The sequence below is a fragment of the Crocuta crocuta genome, unplaced genomic scaffold, assembly GCF_008692635.1.
Source record: "Crocuta crocuta isolate KB4526 unplaced genomic scaffold, BGI_CrCroc_1.0 scaffold130, whole genome shotgun sequence".
NCBI lineage: Eukaryota > Metazoa > Chordata > Mammalia > Carnivora > Hyaenidae > Crocuta > Crocuta crocuta.
In genome coordinates this window covers 11,025,868-11,044,566 of record NW_027527920.1, presented here as the reverse complement: position 1 = coordinate 11,044,566, position 18,699 = coordinate 11,025,868, and the positions used below count along the sequence as shown (strand labels likewise).

General features: G+C 47.2%; 1 protein-coding gene across 1 annotated transcript in view; it reads left to right on the top strand.

Moving 5' to 3' along the window:
- TLN2 (talin 2) overlaps nucleotides 1-18,699 on the top strand; it is a 425,012-nt gene that overhangs the window by 340,467 nt on the left and 65,846 nt on the right. The window contains exons 38-41 of the mRNA XM_077745320.1: nucleotides 1,378-1,518; nucleotides 1,974-2,155; nucleotides 3,719-3,851; nucleotides 6,421-6,522. Coding sequence (XP_077601446.1) covers nucleotides 1,378-1,518; nucleotides 1,974-2,155; nucleotides 3,719-3,851; nucleotides 6,421-6,522 — 558 coding nt within the window. The remainder of the gene's footprint in view (nucleotides 1-1,377; nucleotides 1,519-1,973; nucleotides 2,156-3,718; nucleotides 3,852-6,420; nucleotides 6,523-18,699) is intronic.

The window sequence follows — 18,699 nt, the reverse complement described above, 5'->3', positions numbered from 1 at the left end:
TGATGGTGAAGTAGCCAGGCTCACGGGAATTCTTCTGAAAATGTGAGCGCGATGGATGCATAATTATTGTCCCCAGCAGCCAGAGCTTGATTAGAATTTGGTTGTTATTCAGAAATAGCCTTTAAAGCATACGTGCCTATCTACTCTTGCTTTCCTGAAAACTAGAAATGCTCTCACCTCGGATCTGGTTTGTTTCACAGTGCTGGAGCCTCTGGTTTTTTGTTCACTAATAGTCTAAATTGGCTTTTATATGTTGCTCATAACAGTTGAATTAAAAGTTTAACTGGCCATTTAATGAAGAAATTCACATTCTTCTACAAGTATAACTGCCTTTTCTAATGTAACCCTGTGCCAAGAAGAAGGGATAATCTCACTGGGTTACAGGCTGTAGGTTCTGACAGTCTTGTTCTTCAGGGGGTAGGGTCTGGGTTTGGGGAACCTCAAATCCAAGTGTTAACCCTTTGTCAGGCAGCCTGTCATGGATCACAAGCTACATTCCTGGATTCTCCTCATCAGAGCCATTAATCAGCAGTGTGAATGATCAATCACTGCCACTGTGTTACTTGCTACTATCTTTTGAAAAAAGCTATTGAAGCATAAGATGAACAGACAAGAAACATATCATAGGTATAGAGCTCAGTGAACCTAAGTGGAATACACCTAGGTAGCTATAGACAGATCAAGAAAAGGAACATGGCCAGCCCCCAGAAGCCCTCTGTGCTCCTTAGTCTTACCTGCTCTGAAGGGTGACCTGACTTCTAACACCTTAAATTAGTTTGACCTCTTTTTGTACTTTGCACAAATGGAATCATACAGTAAGTACATTTTTGTGTCTGGCCTCTAAAAATATTATGTTAGTTTGATTTGCCTATATTGTTGGAGGTAGTTGTAGTCCATTCCTTCCCATTGGATTCCATTTTGCTGATTACAAAATGGCAGCTATAGAACCCTTACCTCCATCATTCACTCAGGAATATTCAGGTAAAAGTGAGAAAAAGTTGAAAGTGCTATTCAATGTAAAGTATTTTAATAACTTGGGAGGGAATAGACTTAGAGTGAAAATGGAGGGGGAGAGCCCAAGGGTTATAGTCTGAAAATTGGGGAAGAAAATGGTCCACCTCAAAGGTCATAGGAGTGGGAAGTTGATGGACTTTGAGGTTAGCTGCCCTCTGAGCCATATATTAAACTTTATTTCTTACAGCTGCGAACTCGGTCCCTCTGCTTAATGGCTTGATCTCTCCAGTTAGTTACTTATGAATTCACCTAATATTTTCAGATTCCCCATGAAACCACGTTCTTCCGACAGGAGATGATTACAGTGGCCCTAGTGGTGTGTGCATCTCAGTGGGATGATGTCTCTGTGTTGTCTTCCGTCAGGCCCTGGATGGAGATTTCTCTGAAGATAACCGCAATAAGTGTCGCATTGCCACCGCACCCTTGATCGAAGCTGTGGAGAACCTGACAGCATTTGCGTCCAACCCTGAGTTTGTCAGCATTCCCGCCCAGATCAGCTCCGAGGTAGGGATCTTTGCAGCAAAGCTAATATTTCAGTCTTTGGCTAGTTTATGTGGAACTGAATGAGCATGAATAATTAAGAGCTCCAAAAGCCCTGTCTTGTAGGACATTGTTGTTGTCAGTGATGCTACATGCCCAGAGTTAATGAAACTCAAGGTATGCACATCTTAAGTGGTAATGCCTTAGTTTTATGTATTGAGAAAAATCTCTGTGCATAAGTTTGGGACTGATTCTTTCTAGGTATATGCCACACTCAAAAGTGAGATTTAAGAGCGAACGTGGACCCAAGTCCCCATCACTCAGGCTCTGTGTGAACCAGCCTTCATGGTTTCCTAACTTCTGTATCTCTTTCTAAAGAACACAGGTAGTGACTTGGGAAAGAACAGGACCTTCCAGAACCCAACTCGTTGACTTAATCTGTACACCCTGCTCTTGACCCTTCTCCTCTTGGCTCCCAGGGCTCCCAGGCACAGGAACCGATCCTGGTCTCGGCCAAGACCATGCTGGAGAGCTCATCATACCTTATTCGTACTGCACGCTCACTGGCCATCAACCCCAAAGATCCACCCACCTGGTCTGTGCTAGCCGGACATTCCCACACCGTGTCTGACTCTATCAAGAGTCTCATCACATCTATCAGGTTAGTTTCTCCTATAGAAATTTCTGGGGGCCTGCATCTGAACACGGCAGAAGGGAGATAAATCCAATAGGACTTTGATTTCATAGCAGCATACCTGATCATTATCATCATCTTCTCGTGTTATCTCTTTGGGACCAGTGGTAGCATTGGACACAATAGCTAACTTAAACACTTACTCTATGTCAGATCCTGTTCTGAACATTTTACCCATATTACCGTATTTCATTATCACAACAACCGTGTAAAGTAAACACTGCCATAGTCCCTATTTTACTGATGAGAGAATTCAGGCAGAAAGGACTTAGGGAGTATTTTCATGGTCATCCCCAGGCCCGATGATTCTAGTCTCACTCCTAACCATTGTGTTACATTGTCTATACCTAGGCGCTTAGGCAGACAACACCAACACCACTATTTATTCAGCAGGATTTGAAGTTATCTTATTTTGCTAATAAGGCAAGAAGAATTTTCTTGGTCCCACAATAACTCTGGGCATCTCTGAACCCCTTGGCCATAGAATGAACCTGAAAACCCTCAGAGTCAATAGAACATCTCCAAAGTTGGCCAAACACCCCGTAGCATGGAATACATTCTTTTCTTTTAGTTATAGTTGGTTTTTCAATTGCTCTTGAAATTCAGCACCGCAGTTGTCTTACTTCATGCCTTACAAAGTAAAATCCACTAAATATTTGAACACCTACCACAGGACTTTGTAAATAGTATATGATGTAGAGAATATAGTGTGTTTACAGTGGAAATTGCATTGACCTTTTATAATACAGAGGTTTTTATTTATAATATTATTTATAGTGTTAATTTATAAATATTCACATAAGCCAATGAAGTCCAAATTGTTTGATTAGCAGTTATCTCTCACCAGCCTGAAATGAGTAACAGCGTCCTATCTTTCTCAGTAGAAATAGAGTTAGCACAAGTGTTAAATTAAGAAATGCATGGGCTATGCAGAGAGGCATTCCCAAGCAAGAGTCAAGGATTCACTCCTTTTAAAAAAATTTTTTTTTAATGTTTGTTTATTTTTGGGAGAGAGACAGAGCTTGAGCAGAGGAGGGGTAGAGAGAGGGAGACACCGACTCTGAAGCAGCCTCCAGGCTCTGAGCTGTGAGCACAGAGCCCGACACAGGGCTTGAACTCACAAACCATGAGATCATGACCTGAGCTGAAGTCAGACACTTAACCGACTGAGCCACCTTGGTGCCCCCAGGAATCACTCTTTAAATAAAGCAGTCCAGGGGCGCCTGGGTGGCTTAGTCAGTTAAGCGTCTGACTTTCGCTTAGGTCATGGGTTCGAGCCCCGCGTCGGGCTCTGTGCTGACTGCCAGCTCGGAGCCTGGAGCCTGTTTCAGAGTCTGCCACTCCCTCTCTCTCTGACCCTCCCCTGCTCATGCTGTCTCTCTCTCCTAGAAATAAATAAAACATTTAAATAAATAAATAAAGCAGTCCAATGTGGTACAAAATAGACAGGGATCCTGCCCCACCAATGTTGCAGCAAGTTGTGGGACTTGAACCCCAAGGAACCTATTTGACTCAACCTGTCTCTTCCAGGGACAAAGCCCCTGGACAGAGAGAGTGTGACTACTCCATCGATGGCATCAACCGATGCATCCGGGACATTGAGCAGGCCTCACTGGCAGCTGTGAGCCAGAGCTTGGCCACAAGGGATGACATCTCAGTGGAGGTAGGCTTGGGGCTCTGGGCTGGACCCGAGGCTTCTGGAAGTGCTAAAGAACCTCTGCATCAGGTGTCGGGATGGGCTGTGGGACCGAATGCATTTTGGATGCTAGTGTTTTGTCACTGAAGCACCTTCCCCTGGAACCAACCTAGGAATTTTGAGATGGTTTAGTGAAGGAACATATGTACTCCTGGAGTGGAAATTACAAATAGGGCTGAAATTGGGGGGCAAATGATCAAAGTCTGGTAAGAGTGTATCAGTAAGGTGAGGTGATCATAATTCGGTTTAACGCATCAGTAGAGCAGGCCAGAGCATGTAAATTTTGAATGTTTCCCTGTCCTGTTTTATCAGTGCACTTCTTGACTACCAGGCATATTTAGAATTAAGCTGTACACATTTGGTCTATTCAGAGATCAAGGATTCTGCCCTAAGTTACCCATTATCCAGTGTTGGGAACCTTCTTCATTATATATTTTTTCATGTAGCGTTTGTGCTCGTTTCTTTTGTTTCCTTTATGCCTGCATTTTTTTTTTTTATTTAAATTCAGGTTCGTTAACATACAGTGTAGTCTTGGCTTCAGGAGTAGAACCCAGTGGTTCATGTCTTACATAAGACACCCAGTGCTCATCCCAACAAGTGCCCTCCTTAATTCCATCACCCATTTAACTCACCCCTGACCCCAGAGCAACCCTGACTGTCTCTGTATTTAGGTCTTTAATGGTTTGCCTCCCTCTCTGTTTTTATCTTATTTTTCTTTGCCTTTCCCTATGTTCATACAGCCACTTGGCCCCCTTTTGCCAATTTTTCCAAAGCTGAGAGTAGTATTTTCCTACTTGGCTTCTGTGATTATTTTTTTCTGTTAACCTGCCCGAAGGCCCTTGATTTATACTCCCTTCTCTCTGTCAAAACTGCCAACACTCAGGAGGAGCTTAATAAATATGGATGGTCTGTTTACTGACGTGCCCCTCACTGCCACCGAATTCATCAACAACGAACTTTGCCCGCTGTCTCTAAGCAGTGGGCCCAGAGTCGCTCTTGCTCATTTTTATTAATAGAGCTGTCGATTGTACTCCAGCTTTACCCTCCTCCCTCAGTGCCAAGAAAAGAAAGAAGAAATGTTCTTACCCTGTGCAGAATGTTAGAATGACTGTCAACCTGTTGTTAAGGCAGGGATATGCATACAGAAAAGTGTGCATGGCATAAGCGATCATGCAGCTTGATGAGTTATCGCCAACTGAGTACACTCCTTAGTGCCAAGATCAAGAAACAAAGATGACCAGCCCCTCGGCACCCCCACCTCACCCCTCCTGCCCCCTGCTTTCACCACCCCTCCCAAAGCCTATCTGTCCTCTGTCTTCACTCCCTCCCTGGGAAGAAAATCTCTTCCTTTGAACTGTGTGTGCTCCATACTTACATCACGTTTGTTTTAAGAAGCCAGCTGTAATAAGATAACATTGCTGGAATGTTCTTGTGTTCTTGACTGTAATCACATTATGAGTAGAAAGATGATAATGAGCTAAATAAGCCCCTTGGAAGTTTGGAGTTTTCTTTCCACCTCTGCCTCTCTTTTTCCTTTTTTCCCTCCAGGATGTTGTTTGCACTTTGGCTTCTTAGACTGTTCTTGTCATTGAGTAACCCCTGCTCACAGGCCCCAGAGCCTGGGCCAGAGCTGTATTGCCAACAAGCAGGACACTGTCACTTTGTCAGGAAGTATCCTCTTCCATGCCAGCACGTGCTGACCTAAGATGTCCAGTGTTCCGATCTATCAGTCTTGAATCTTATCAAGCGAAGCCCCTAGCAAGATTCCTACAAATCTGATCTTTCCCGCCACTAGCTGCCAGTGACCACCTTGGAATTCGCCATCTCCCTCATGCAGCCACATCATCCAGATACTCAGCACCATTTACAGCATGAGTCCAATTCTTCTCTCAAAAGCCATTTTTAACATTTGCATCCACATAACCAAATACAATGCCCTGAGAGCCTGGGCTGAGCTCAGCCGGTAACTCATCTGCCGTTTTCACAGTATGCTGTCTCAGAAATGGTCCTGCTTCTTGAGAGCTGATCTCATTTTCACATCCCCCTTCTTACCCCACCCCTCCTCCTCCTCCCTTAAGGAGTTCTTAGTTTTGAAGACCCCCAGACCCCAGTGTTAGCTCTCACCATTTGGACAAAATTGTCTTGCCTTCTCGGAAGGAAAATGTTTTTTATTTCCAGTACTTATGCTGAATAACCCAAAGTAAAGATAGCAGCACCATCACTCAACACTGTGGTTGGCATGAGTGAGGAGGCACTAGAAGAAAACGTATTCTTTGGGCCTGCCTTGTGTCATCCCTGGGTAGAAGCATTGGGGGGAGGGGGCATAACCCAGGGGAGCTGAGGGTCCCCAGGAAGGACATGTGGAGTGGTGGCTGTGTGGTTCACCCAAGTGAGCTTTTATCCGCTATAGATACAGTGGATATTTTGATATCCGTTTCTCGTGGCTCCCATGTCTTTCATACAGACCTTTATAAATCCACGTGGCTATGTGGCAAACTGCCGTAGGGTGAATTTGACAGCTCTCCCTCCTTCTCAGGCCCTGCAAGAGCAGCTGACTTCAGTGGTCCAGGAAATCGGGCACCTCATCGATCCCATTGCCACAGCGGCCCGGGGAGAAGCAGCGCAGCTGGGACATAAGGTAATGCGTCCCAAGTGGACCCTGCTGGGGGTGCGCCTGAGAGACGGGTGCGGGTGGACATCGATCACTGAGCGCTTCGGGATCTGTTTTCCCTAGAGTTCAGGCGGAAACTCAAGTGAAGTCTTTCTGGGTATGGACAGACTTGCCAACCACGTGACAATCACATGTTGCTCTTGACCTCCCCTGGATAAGCCAGAGACTAAGGTTGACGTCCCTAGTCTGCTCTCTGCCACCTTTTGTCCCTGGCTGGCTGGCCTCACCCTCCCATGTTTAGGGGTACATTGTTCTATGGCTTCTAAGAGAGTGCCTGTTTTCACGCATGAGGGAACAAAGCCAACTTGCAAACGTCACCCTGGACATCCAGGCCTCCCGGGACAACCCTTCCAAAGGTGCCCTTCAGCCGAGAGCTCATGCACATGTTGTATAAAGGCTGAAGGCTGTGTTGCCTGTTTGGGGCTCATTTTGCAGATCTTTCAAGGACAGTTGGCTTGTCCAGCAGCCTGTGTCTCAGCAGAGAGAGGGCAAAAATTGGACTTTTAACACCCTCTGGGGTTTCCTAGCATTTTTCAGTGTGACCGTCAGCACTGATGTGCATAGCAAGAGAACCCGGTAGCCAAAGTCTTTTCAGCAGGTATTGATTTTAGAAAATCCATATTGTTGCTTTTTCACACGGTAGAACAGGTGAAGGGCCTACGAAGCCTCCTGCGGGTTCTCAAGAGAGGTTTTTGAGATTTAAAATGACCAGGGTCCCACTATACTTTCAAATGTGGCAAATGTCACTTCTCAGCTGAGTCCCTTTATAATGAAGCGAGGGCTTGTCCACTTGTCCACCTGTGTGAAGAAGTTTGGAGGAGATGGTGGGGGGCCGGGGGGCAGGAGGCCGGCCCGGAGGCCGGAGCTCTGCCAGCTGGGGGCCTGCAGCCACTGCCTGAATGGTGCCTGCTTCCGGGAACTGAGTTTGGCAGAGAAGCCAGACTTCATTTCAGCTGTTATTTTTGATTCCAGTCAGAAGTTTGTAAGAAAATGTATCTAGAGATGCCTGGGTGGCTCAGTCGGTTAAGTGTCCAACATCAGCTCAGGTCATGATCTCACAGTTCATGAGTTCAAGCCCCGTGTTGGGCTCTGTGCTGACAACTTGGAGCCTGCTTCAGATTGTGTGTCTCCCTCCCTCTCTCTCTCTGCCCCTCCCCCCCCATCTGTCTCAAAAATAAAGATTAAAAATCTTAAAAAAAGAAAAGAAGTCTAGACTTGGGGGACAAGAGATCTTGTCCTTCAGGTACTGTTAGTCTGGAAGANCAGATTGTGTGTCTCCCTCCCTCTCTCTCTCTGCCCCTCCCCCCCCGTCTGTCTCAAAAATAAAGATTAAAAATCTTAAAAAAAGAAAAGAAGTCTGGACTTGGGGGACAAGAGATCTTGTCCCTCAGGTACTGTTAGTCTGGAAGGTTAACTCCTATGTCCGTGGGTGGTATCAAAAGAAAGATAATATAGTTGTGTCACCTGAGTTACAAATTTACTCTTGGCACTTTGGCTAAACCATTCTCACTTGCTGAAAGAGAGTTCTGGACAAAGGAAGCCTCTAGCCCTCCTTCCAGAGGAGTCTTGGACTGAGAGTTGATACCTACACGGTTCTAGTTCTTCATTAAGACACTCAGGTGACGTCCCAGGTCAGCTGCACTTGGGAGTGATCAACGCAAGTTCTCAGAACCCATGTGTATTAGTTTCCTGGAGCTGCTATAACAAATTACTCCCAACTGGGTGGCTTACACCAATGGAAATTTAATCTCTCACAGAAGTCGAAATACAGGGTGTCGGCACGGCCAGACTCTTTCTGGAGGCTCTAGGGGAGAATCCATTCTTTGCTCGTCTGGTTGTTGTGTTTTGTTTTGTTTTGTTTTTTTTTAACTTCTTTTAAGTGTATTTATTTTGAGAGACACAAAGACAGCACAATTAGGAGAGAGGCAGAGAGAGAGAGAGAGAGAGAGAGAGAGAGAGAATCCCAAGCAGGCTTGCGCACTGTCAGCACAGAGCTCGACGCAAGTTTCAAACTTATGAAACTATGAGATCATGACCTGAGAAACCGAGAGTCAGACGCCTACCTGACTGAGTCACCCAGATGCCCCACTTCTTTGCTCTTCTAACTGCTGGTGGCTTTTTGTGTTCTCTCACCGTATCTTGCTAGTCTCTGCCTCTGTAGTCACATTGTCTCCTGCTCTTCACTTTGTCTTCCCTTCTTCTGGTTCTTATTAGAATAGTTTTAATAGATTTAGATTTAGGACCCACCCAAGTAATCTAGGATGCCCTCATCTTAAGATCCTTAAAGACATCTGCAAAGACCTTTTTTCCCCCAGAAAGATCACATTCACAGGTTCCAGGGATTTGGACATGGACATATCTTTTTTGGGCCGCCACTCAACCCACTCTGCCACCCTAGGCCTAAGGAATCCACATCACGTTCCGAATACTCAAATTCTGTGTTACTTTAACTTCTATGCTACCCCAGGTAAGGATATTTCTTCTGCTATGTCTCAAGAGCAGAATGCATTAGAGTCTTTGCTAAGCTCCCTAAATACAGGAAAAAGCACATCCTTTCAAACCCGTTTGTCCACAGTACATGACGAATAATGCCACGTAGCCTTTACCGAGTGCCTACTACATGGCAGGCATTGCACTGCGGACATTTACACTGCCAATTTAATCCTTCTAACAAACATATGGAGCTAGTGCGATTATTTATCCCCGTTTTATAGAGGAAGAAACAGAAGTTTGGTAATAAGCAGATTGCCTAAGATTTCTCATTGAAGGAATTGACAGAATTCAGATTCAGTGGCTTCTCAAGCTGGAGTCTTCTCCCGCCATCACCCTGCCTAGTGCCTCCATAACGGCACCAGCTTGGTTGTGTTATTTTCAGCACACAGCAGCCCTTGACGTTTCACAGTTGCATTGATGAAATGTACTTTTAAAATTAACAAGCAGAGGCGCCTGGGTGGCTTAGTCGGTTAAGCGTCTGACTCTTGATTTTGACTCGCCATGGTCTCGTGGTTTGTGAGATCGCGCCCCACATTGGGCTCTGCGCTGACAGGGTGAGGCCTCCTTGGGATTCTCTCTCCCTCTCTCTCAAATAAATAAACTTTAAAAATTTAAAAAAAAAAGAAATTAACAAATGAAGATAAATTATAAGTAAATAAATTGAATCTAGAAAACATGTACGATTCTAATGCATCAAACATCGTGACTCCGCTAGTATGTATAGGACCCATCCTGAGCCCTGACCCATCAGTGCTCTGTGGTTCCCTTTGTGGTGACACCAATACCCTTCCAGGGGAAGAGGGTGAAACCCAATGCAAATGTGTAGGGCTGAGACCTTGAGTTGTGCAAGCTGGGTCGTACACAAAGGGGTTTGGCCAAAGCGGAGAGTGGGACCCAATTGCAACCAAGTCATATGCCTTTGCCTCAACCGTGTCTGACCCACGGACAGGGAGCCCCATTAATTCATCCAAAGCATCACAAAGGCCAGCCGCAGCCCTGCTCAAGTGCTTTGAAACTACCTATAGGAAAACTGTAATCGAGAATAAAAGAGTAAATGTATGTTTATTGCTGGCTAGTGGTCCGTCTTGTTGTGAGCTCCAATGACCTTTAATATTTTGGACTCTCACCTTGGCCCAGCCACCACCAACCCATGAACCCCTGCCCCTGCTTCATTTCTGACCCAGTGACTGCACAGCTCAGGAATGGCCTTCTTTCCTGTGGCCTCTTCACACTCATTCTTCCTCCACATAATGGGAAGAAGCATTAAGGGAAAGTGCTGGCTAGACGTTTGAACCCAAATACACTTAATGGAAATAATTTAGCAGTTAGTAACTGACAGACACAGTGAGGAGTGGGACGGAAAAGTGTGGTCACTTTCATTGTGTTTTATCCGAGTGGAAATAGAAGGTGGTATCTGAAGTGAGTACAGTGAAATGTTAAAATCTGGCATTCTTTATGCTAGTAAGTGGGTATTACTGTATTATTCTGGGACTTTATTTTAAATGCTTTACAGAACAGCAAATACCAAACAATAAACTTCTGGGGCACTTGGATGGCTCAGTCAGTTGAGTGTCCGACTTCAGGTCATGTTATAATCTCATGGGTTCATGGGTTCGAGCCCTACATCGGGCTCTGTGCTGACAGCTCAGAGCCTGGAGCCTGCTTTGGATTCTGTGTCTCCCTCTCTCTGTCCCCCTCTCCTCGTGCACGCTCTTTCTCTCTCTCTCTCTTCCTCTCTCTCTCTCAAAAAAATAAAACATTAAGAAATAATAGAAAAATAATTATGAATGAATTAGAATGAATGAATAAATAAATACATACATACATACATAAATACAGCTCTGCAGCACCCGGTGGGTAGGCGCTTGTGAGCACAGAAGCAACATGGCATTACCTACTGGAGAGGCCTCAGCGGGAATGGTGGGTAACCATCTGAGTAGGCTTTTTTCTCCTCCTGGACTGGACTAATCACACACAGAACATCTAGGACGATGTGAAATCATTTTTGCTTTTATTCCAAATCTCTGGTTAGGTCAGCAGTGCTCCAGGTAGAGGGCATTTGGGTTGGCTTCCTTGAAACCCTTTGCTCTCAGGCTGCTTTTCTTTNTCCACAGAATGAAGGCTTATTGAGAAGTGAGTCTTTCCATGACAGAAGGTGTAAGCCAGCATCCTTGGGAAAGAAAAACCTTGTGTGCTGATTGCAGGAATGAAAACTAACACCTGCCAGGCACCCGCTCACTGGTGGCACCTGGCTCGCGCAAAGCAAAACTCTAGTGGTTTCCAGTGAATGCTGTTTCCATTCCTGGGACTCAAGTTCAAAGCAAAATGATGCAGAGTAACCCCTGGCATGTGTTTCCATTGCCCTGGGGACAGAAGTTTGATATGAAAATCTCCCTTGCCAGTTTGCTGGTGGAATGTTGCCGCAGCCTGAGGGATCACCCGGCTACTAAGTGACCAAAGGTGACAGCATGCCATCCTTCAGGGATGATACTTGTGTCAGGGTGATCGTTTTAACCTGTGAAACCCTCGTGTACGTTGAGGGAAGTTCGGAGGCTCCTCTTGCTCTTGGTACCTTTTAGCAACTGCCTCCACGTAGTCAGTCTGAACTTAATGAGTCCTCGCTTAAGCAGTCTAAGTTGTGGGAATACTGATTGCAGAGATTTGTGTGGGAGACTTCCCTATAAGCTATAGGAATCCATCTTGTGCAGGTACTTTTTTTGTGCACTTTGTTGCATTCCTAAGGTCTTCACGTGGACAACGTGGTACAGCAAGGAGGACTGTAGATTAAGAGGCAAAATCACAAATTCGCCGTCAGAGCTCACGGTTACTTAGTGCTGACTCGAAATCACCTCTTACACCTTATATCCTTTTGATACTTAATCTTCATAAAAATCCCATGGTGTAAGAAGGTTCCCATTGTACAGATGTGGAAACTGAGACTGCTTAGGTGAGTTGTTGCACATCACAGAAGAGGTGGACATGGAGTCAGGACTGAGCCTGCACCCTGTGAAAGCACAGGCCAATGGGTGAAGGCTTTGAAGAAAAACTAACAAAGCTAATCACAAAAATGGTACCTAAAACTGCCCGCAGCAAAGGCTGGAGAGCGGTCGGGAAAGTGGCAGGGAAGAGGTGACATTTGGCAAGTTGGTCTCAAGAAAAGAAATTACCTGGTACCTAAGAGTGGCCAGAGGCAGGCTAGGAAGAAGGAACAGCATATGCAAAGGTGTACGTAGGGTTACAGAAAGATTGCAGTATCTTTAGAAAATAGCACGCAGTCTGGTGTATGTGGAATGTGCAGAGGGTGGGGTCAGCAGGTGGGAGGGACAAACTGGGCCGTGTCGTGACAGGTGTCCTCTACGCTCTACAGAGGCAGGGCTTTACTCTAAGCAGTGGGGAGGGACAGCCCCTCCAGAGGTTAGAAACACCGTTCTAAGAGCAGCACGCACAGTATCTTAGACTAGGGGTTTCTTTGTGTAGTTTTTCCAGTCATGTATCCAGCAACTAGAAAGAGCCTAATTCTTGGGATGCTAAAAAATATTGAGAGCCAGTCATTGCCTTCAAGTTGTTCTCGGTGTTCTGGACAAAAACAAGTCTCGTTGCTGAAATGATGAGGTCGAGCCAGAAGAACAAGAAGACCCTTTTGAATGACAGGTGCTCCTGGGTTGAACCAGCCCCCTTTGCACCTGCCCCAAACTGGAGAAGCCAGGACTTGCCTTCCAGACCCAGTTCTGGGTTGTCTTTTCTTCAGGGCTAAGTGCCACATGTCTACCCTGACCTGAGAGAGTTTTATTCCCAGCAGAATAACTGGAATTAGGAGTTTTCTGGGATTTCCGTAATGTTTATTTTTTATTTTGAGAGAGAGAGAGCAGAGGAGGGGCAGAGAGAGAGGGGGAGAAAGAATCCCAAGCCAGCTCCACCACACTATCGACACAGAGCCCAGTGTGGGGCTCGATCTCACGAACCCAGAGGTCATGACCTGAGCCAAAGTCAAGACTTGGACACTTAACCAGCTGAACCACACAGGTGCTCCAAGTTTTCTGGGTTTTTAAGATATTAGCCCATCCCTTTGGACTATAAGTTCGGAGCTCCATGTGGAATTCTGTCCTATACCAAGAAACTCATGGTTGGGAGCCTGTGTAGTGAGCGCCGTAAGCTTTATAATGACCTCATCTGCTTGAAAATGGTGGCTGGACCTAAGAGTGGAACAGTTTGCAGTGAATGACCGGAAGCATTGACCACAGGTGGAGACACGATGGGTGAAAGTCAGGTGGATATAGCTGTGTCTCCGCTCATTGGCATCCTTCAGCCTATGCTCTGTCTGCAGAGCGTGACAGGCTTGTCACAGAGGATGCCTAGGATACTACAAGTAGGCTCTTAGATCCTTTCCTAAGAAGCCTGATGCATAGATTCAATCACCTTTGGTGCTATTCTTCGGGAAGATATTTCCTAGGTGTTACTTGCTAGGTCTTTGGTGATGTGTGTGTGCATGTGTTAGACGTGGTGTGTCATGGCTTTCAGAGGAAATGCGGTTTAATGAAGATCAGTGGCTTTGATGTGGTGACAAAGAGGATAAGCTTTGGGTCCAACATGATTAAATTCATTTCTTTGCTTTCTCATCTAAACAGTGGGGTTAATAGTGAATACCTCTCAGGGGTAGTTGTAGAGATTGACTGAGATAATGTGCCTGACACAGTAGGTATTCAAAAAAAGAAAAGAAGTGACAGCCCCAGAGCCTGGTGCTAATGAGTCATATGATTACAAGGAATTTGCTGGGTACCCTCCCCCTTACCCTGCGGAGCCCCCTTTTACCCTCATTGTCGACCCCCAAGATCTCCCTCTGCACTCACCCCTACCCCACCCAGTTCCCTCCTCCTTGAAGGACGCCTCCTGCTTCTTCTGCCTGAGACCTTCCAGCAGACACACAGCCCTGTGCACTGTGGGGCACTTCTAATTATTAGTGGGTTTTTCTTTACCTTCTGCTAACAGTGAGATCTGTCTCCCAACCCCCTGTAGCCTTCTCCCATTTTCCACATTCCTGTGATGTCTGTGCCTGCTTTGCTGGCCTTTGTAGTTGAAGCACTATCATACAGAAATCAGGCTCCCTTGGAAGTAGACTTCAGACATGTTTCCAAAAAAGAACTGAGTCTGATGTTTCTCCGTGTTGTGCTGTGAGGAGCGGTAACAAGGAGCCCCTCCAGAATCTAAAATAATGAAGGCTCACGGTTGAGCCTTCTGACTCCACTTCCCAGATTGCTCTTGGTCTTTTAAGCACGCCTTCATTGAGCGCCTACTGTGTCTTTGGGTGTCTAAAACTAGTGTGCGCAGGTGGCCTGTGGGTGATAGGGACGCAGCTGTGGTAGAGACGAGGTTTGCCATTGCAGTCACAGCAGGCGGCCCTGGGAGTGGCGTGGGGTACCTGGAGGAGGCTTCACAGACTCTCAGCTGACCCTTTAAGGGTCTGGGTCTTAAATGTGCGCAGTGAAGGGGAGAGAGCCTGGATCTCCTCGTGTAAGCGGATGGGAAGATGATTGTTTCTCAGGCAGCCCAGAGCAAGGATGTGTTTTTTGTGTGTTTGGATGCCCCAGTGTGGAGAAAGCGTCCTTTCCATTTTCCGAGTTCAGCGAGCAGTTCTGGGATTTACTGCCGCCTCCCCAAAACTTGCCTCTTGCACCCTCCTCAGCCCATATGGGAGCAATGCTCACTTCTCCCCAGAAACACACACTTGGCTTTAATGTGGGGGTACACAGTCTCTGACACTTGTGTGTCACCAGTGATCATCTCATTTGAAGTGAGATTTAGAGAAATACACACCTTCCAATTTGGCCTTTTTTATCAATAAGGGGCTCTCTCTAGAGGGTAACGTGCAGGAAATGTCACCTTCCAGACTTCTGTCATCAAAATAAAGCAATCTGCACATGTTATGTTTTACTTCTCTGTACCATGAAATCAGTAATCAACCTAAATTACCAGTTTCCGCCCTCACATCCCTTACAGAGCTTTGCATCCTGACACATTTGCCTCAAGACAACCACTCGTGATCTGACCGTTGAGATCTCTTCTTGATTCTTGTGACTTTCCAATTCCACAGACTCGGCGAGATCCTGTGGCTCACACAGCCGCTTCTTAGAATTCTTCTCTTTCAGCTAGTTCACCAAAAGAGTTACATTTAGGGGCACCTGGGTGGCTCAGTTGGTTGAGCGTCCTACTTCGGCTCAGATCATGATCTCACAGTTCGTGAGTTTGAGCCCTGCATCAGGCTCATTGCTGTAAACACGAAGCCTGCTTCAAATCCTCTGTCCCTTTCTTCTCTGCCCCTCCTCGACTGACATGCATGCATGTGCGCATGCTCTTTCTCTCTCTCTCTCTCTCTCTCTCTTTTCAAAAATAAATTAAAATATTAAAAAAAGAAAACAGTTACCATTTACCCTCTCTTCCTGGCCTACTTACCTTCTCATCCACCAAAGTGAAAATGTCATTTCTTGGGCCTTCAGAAGGGTCCTCTCCCCCTAAGGTAATGTCAGGACAGCCATGGTCACTGCTTAGGTGGCCACAGTGCCCAGAGCGTGCAATGCAAGCACTGACTCTCTGGCATCAGGTCCGATGTCCCAGTGTCAAGGCATTGTCCTCAATTTAGGCCCCAGCCATAAGCTCTGGGGCTCCCGGGCCACCCTCACTGTGACCTGGTAGTTACAAATTCAAGGGGTTCTCATTACCCCTCAGCTTCCATAATCTGCTAGAATGACTCAGATAACTCAGGAAATTTCTCTACTTACTATTACAGTTTTGTTATAAAGGAATATAAACCAGCCAAAAGAAGAGATCCAGAAGGTGAGGTCTGTGGGGGGTGGGTCCTAAACATGTCCCAAGGAGGGGTCACCTTCCCAAGCTTATTGACATGCATCCCCATCCAGGGAAGCCCTCTCCAGCTTTGCTATGCACAGTGGTATTGGGATTTCAGTACATAGGCTTGATTGATTGGATTTAGTCCCATGACCAGTGACTCAGTCTCCAGCCCCATCTTGTCCCCAGAGGGCAGGCTGATAGCATGTTGCTCAAAGCCGCAACCCTCTAATCACATGGTTGGTCTTTCCAGCAGGACCAGCCCCCATCCTGAAATTGCCTACTGGCCACCATGAGTCACTGTCTTAGTGTAAACTAATGTGTGGTCCGGGGGGCCCACCAGGAATAGCAGGCAGTCCTTGGTCGCTTGGGAAGGGCTAAGCCTCTCTCCCAGGAGCCTAGAGCACAGATGAGCCAGATACTGTACTGTTGCACACTGGGTGATGTGCTGGGGTGGGGCTCACCTGGCGGCTGGCTACCAGCTGTTGGAAGGTTATGCAGGCTCGGGCCTGGGGAGCTCCAGCAAGCAGACTGGGGAACTGTGCCTGGCAGTACATTCACGGTCAAGAGTGGAGCCCACAATGACAGATAGAGCTGAGATACTAGAGGATGGATTGATGCTGAAATGCCCAAGAAGGCATTGAATGACGGGGGCCCGGCCAACTTTGGGAGCAGTAGCAAGTCGTCAGGCCCCTTGACTTTGCCATATGCTGCTTGTGTGGCTTTACCTTATTTAAAAGCTCCCTGTTTGGGGGGAAAGACTGAAATTTCCCTTTGTGGATGGCATATTCCCTATATTAAGGGTTGTTTTTTTTTTTCCAGTAGTGCTGATAAATTTGACCTGATCAGACCATCTGCTCCTNCCCTTTGTGGATGGCATATTCCCTATATTAAGGGTTGTTTTTTTTTCCAGTAGTGCTGATAAATTTGATCTGATCAGACCATCTGCTCCTTTTCCTTTTGACCAGTGGCATCAGTTCAGCAGATGGCCCGCCGGTGGGTGGCATTCGTCATCCACCAGATCTGTAAGCTTTAGTACTTAAGCTCCAATTTTCAGATTGTGACCGTCGTGGGGGGGGGGTCTCTCTGGCAGGGATGTTGTCCAACCCTCCCCTTGCAGTGGGCTGTGAGGGTGAACGGGACCTGCATCACAGCAATGAGCCCAGTGCCTGGCGCAGAGGAGTCCCTAAGGAATGTTAGCAGCTGCCTGCTGTTCCTGCTGTCCCGTGCATTGACATTTGTCATTATTCCTGGTTCCCTGTCATCTGGAACGAAGCAGTGACTGTCAAATGCTAAAATACCTGACCCAAGATAAAAGCACACAGGTTATGGAACTAGTTGGAAAGTCCCATCGGGCCCACAGGCTGCCTCCTGCACTGTATTAAGTACACACTAGCCCTTGGCACCTTGCCCGCCTCCACGTGAACATCGCTAGGTATTCTTGCTCCAGTCCCAATCGCTGCAGCCGGAGGGAGCCCAGTTGATGGTCCAAGGTAGGAAGGAAGGGCCAGGGCCCATTCTGACTCCCCTCCAGCCCTGTCTCTGCCGTCTGCTCTGCCATCCAGGACCACTCAGCAGCATAAAAACAGATGGTTCCATTAATATCTAACCAAGCCTCTCCAGAGGAGAAACTTGCACCAACAGCCTGTGAAGGTTATCCTTTAAAAAAAAATTAGGCATGAAAGTAAAAATGAATGTCTCACCCTTTACATCAGCCCCACCTGGGGACTTGATCAGACCGTTCATTTCCTCTGTGCATCTAGAGGGAAGCAGACCTTGGCGAGGAGCACACAGTCTGGTTGAAGAATGGGCAGGAGCTGTGCCCCAGGCGCTGTGCCAGGCCCTTCACATACGGTGTTTCACCTCATCTTTGGGGTGCTCATTCCCTCTGCCTCTGGACCTTTGCACAGGCTGTGTCCTCTGCCTGGAAGCCTCTCCCTTTTCTCCCCTCCCCACCCCATCAACTCTGCTAAGACTCCGGTCTCTTCCTCCAGGTCTCCACTTCATCTTGGACACCGCCTCCTAGCAGTCTTGCCTGACCCCCAGGGCTGCCTTAGGAGCGCTTCTTATGGACTGTCACAGTTCACTATTGCTGCAGACAAGCCATCCTAAAACAGTGACTTCAAACAACACCACTTTAGTATGATCTCTGGTGGGTCTGCAGATCCACTGGGCGTGGCAAGGTAGTTCTCACTCAGTCCCTCCTGCCACTGCAGCCAGATGATGGCTGGGGCTTGGATGACAGACACTCGGTCACTCCCAGGTCTGGTGCTTGAGCTGAAATCAGATGTTGAGGGGGCTGGGGCTCCATGGGCCGCCCTTTCTAGCTCTGTGTGGTCTCCCCATGCGGTCTGCCCAGCATACCGCCTCAAGACAGCCACCCTTCTTAGCCAGCGGCGGAGACTTCACAGGACCAAGTCCTGAGAGAGCACAGGGCAGAAGCTGTATCGTTTTCCATTGTTGAGTCTCTCTTCCCAGTGTCCTTTTCTCTGAGGCCTTTGTCTCTTGATGACCGTCTATCTCCAGAGTTGCTTCTCAGGGCTCCAGGAATCCGAGGGGAGGACAAGGAGGGCTGCTGGAGGAGGTGGCATTTAGGCTGGGCCTTGAAAGAGGGCTGGGATTAGCATGGGGGGAAGGGAGGAGGCGAACACAATAGAAGCAGCTGCTGCCGGCCTCAGGTGACAGGGTGGAGCTGTGAGGAGGCTGCCAGGTGAGGCAGGTGGCGGAGGGAGGCTGCCTCCCTGCCCCACCCCCCATGGACGGCCTGTGGAATAGAGAAGGAGCACACGGGTCTGGGCAAGAGGCAAGGGA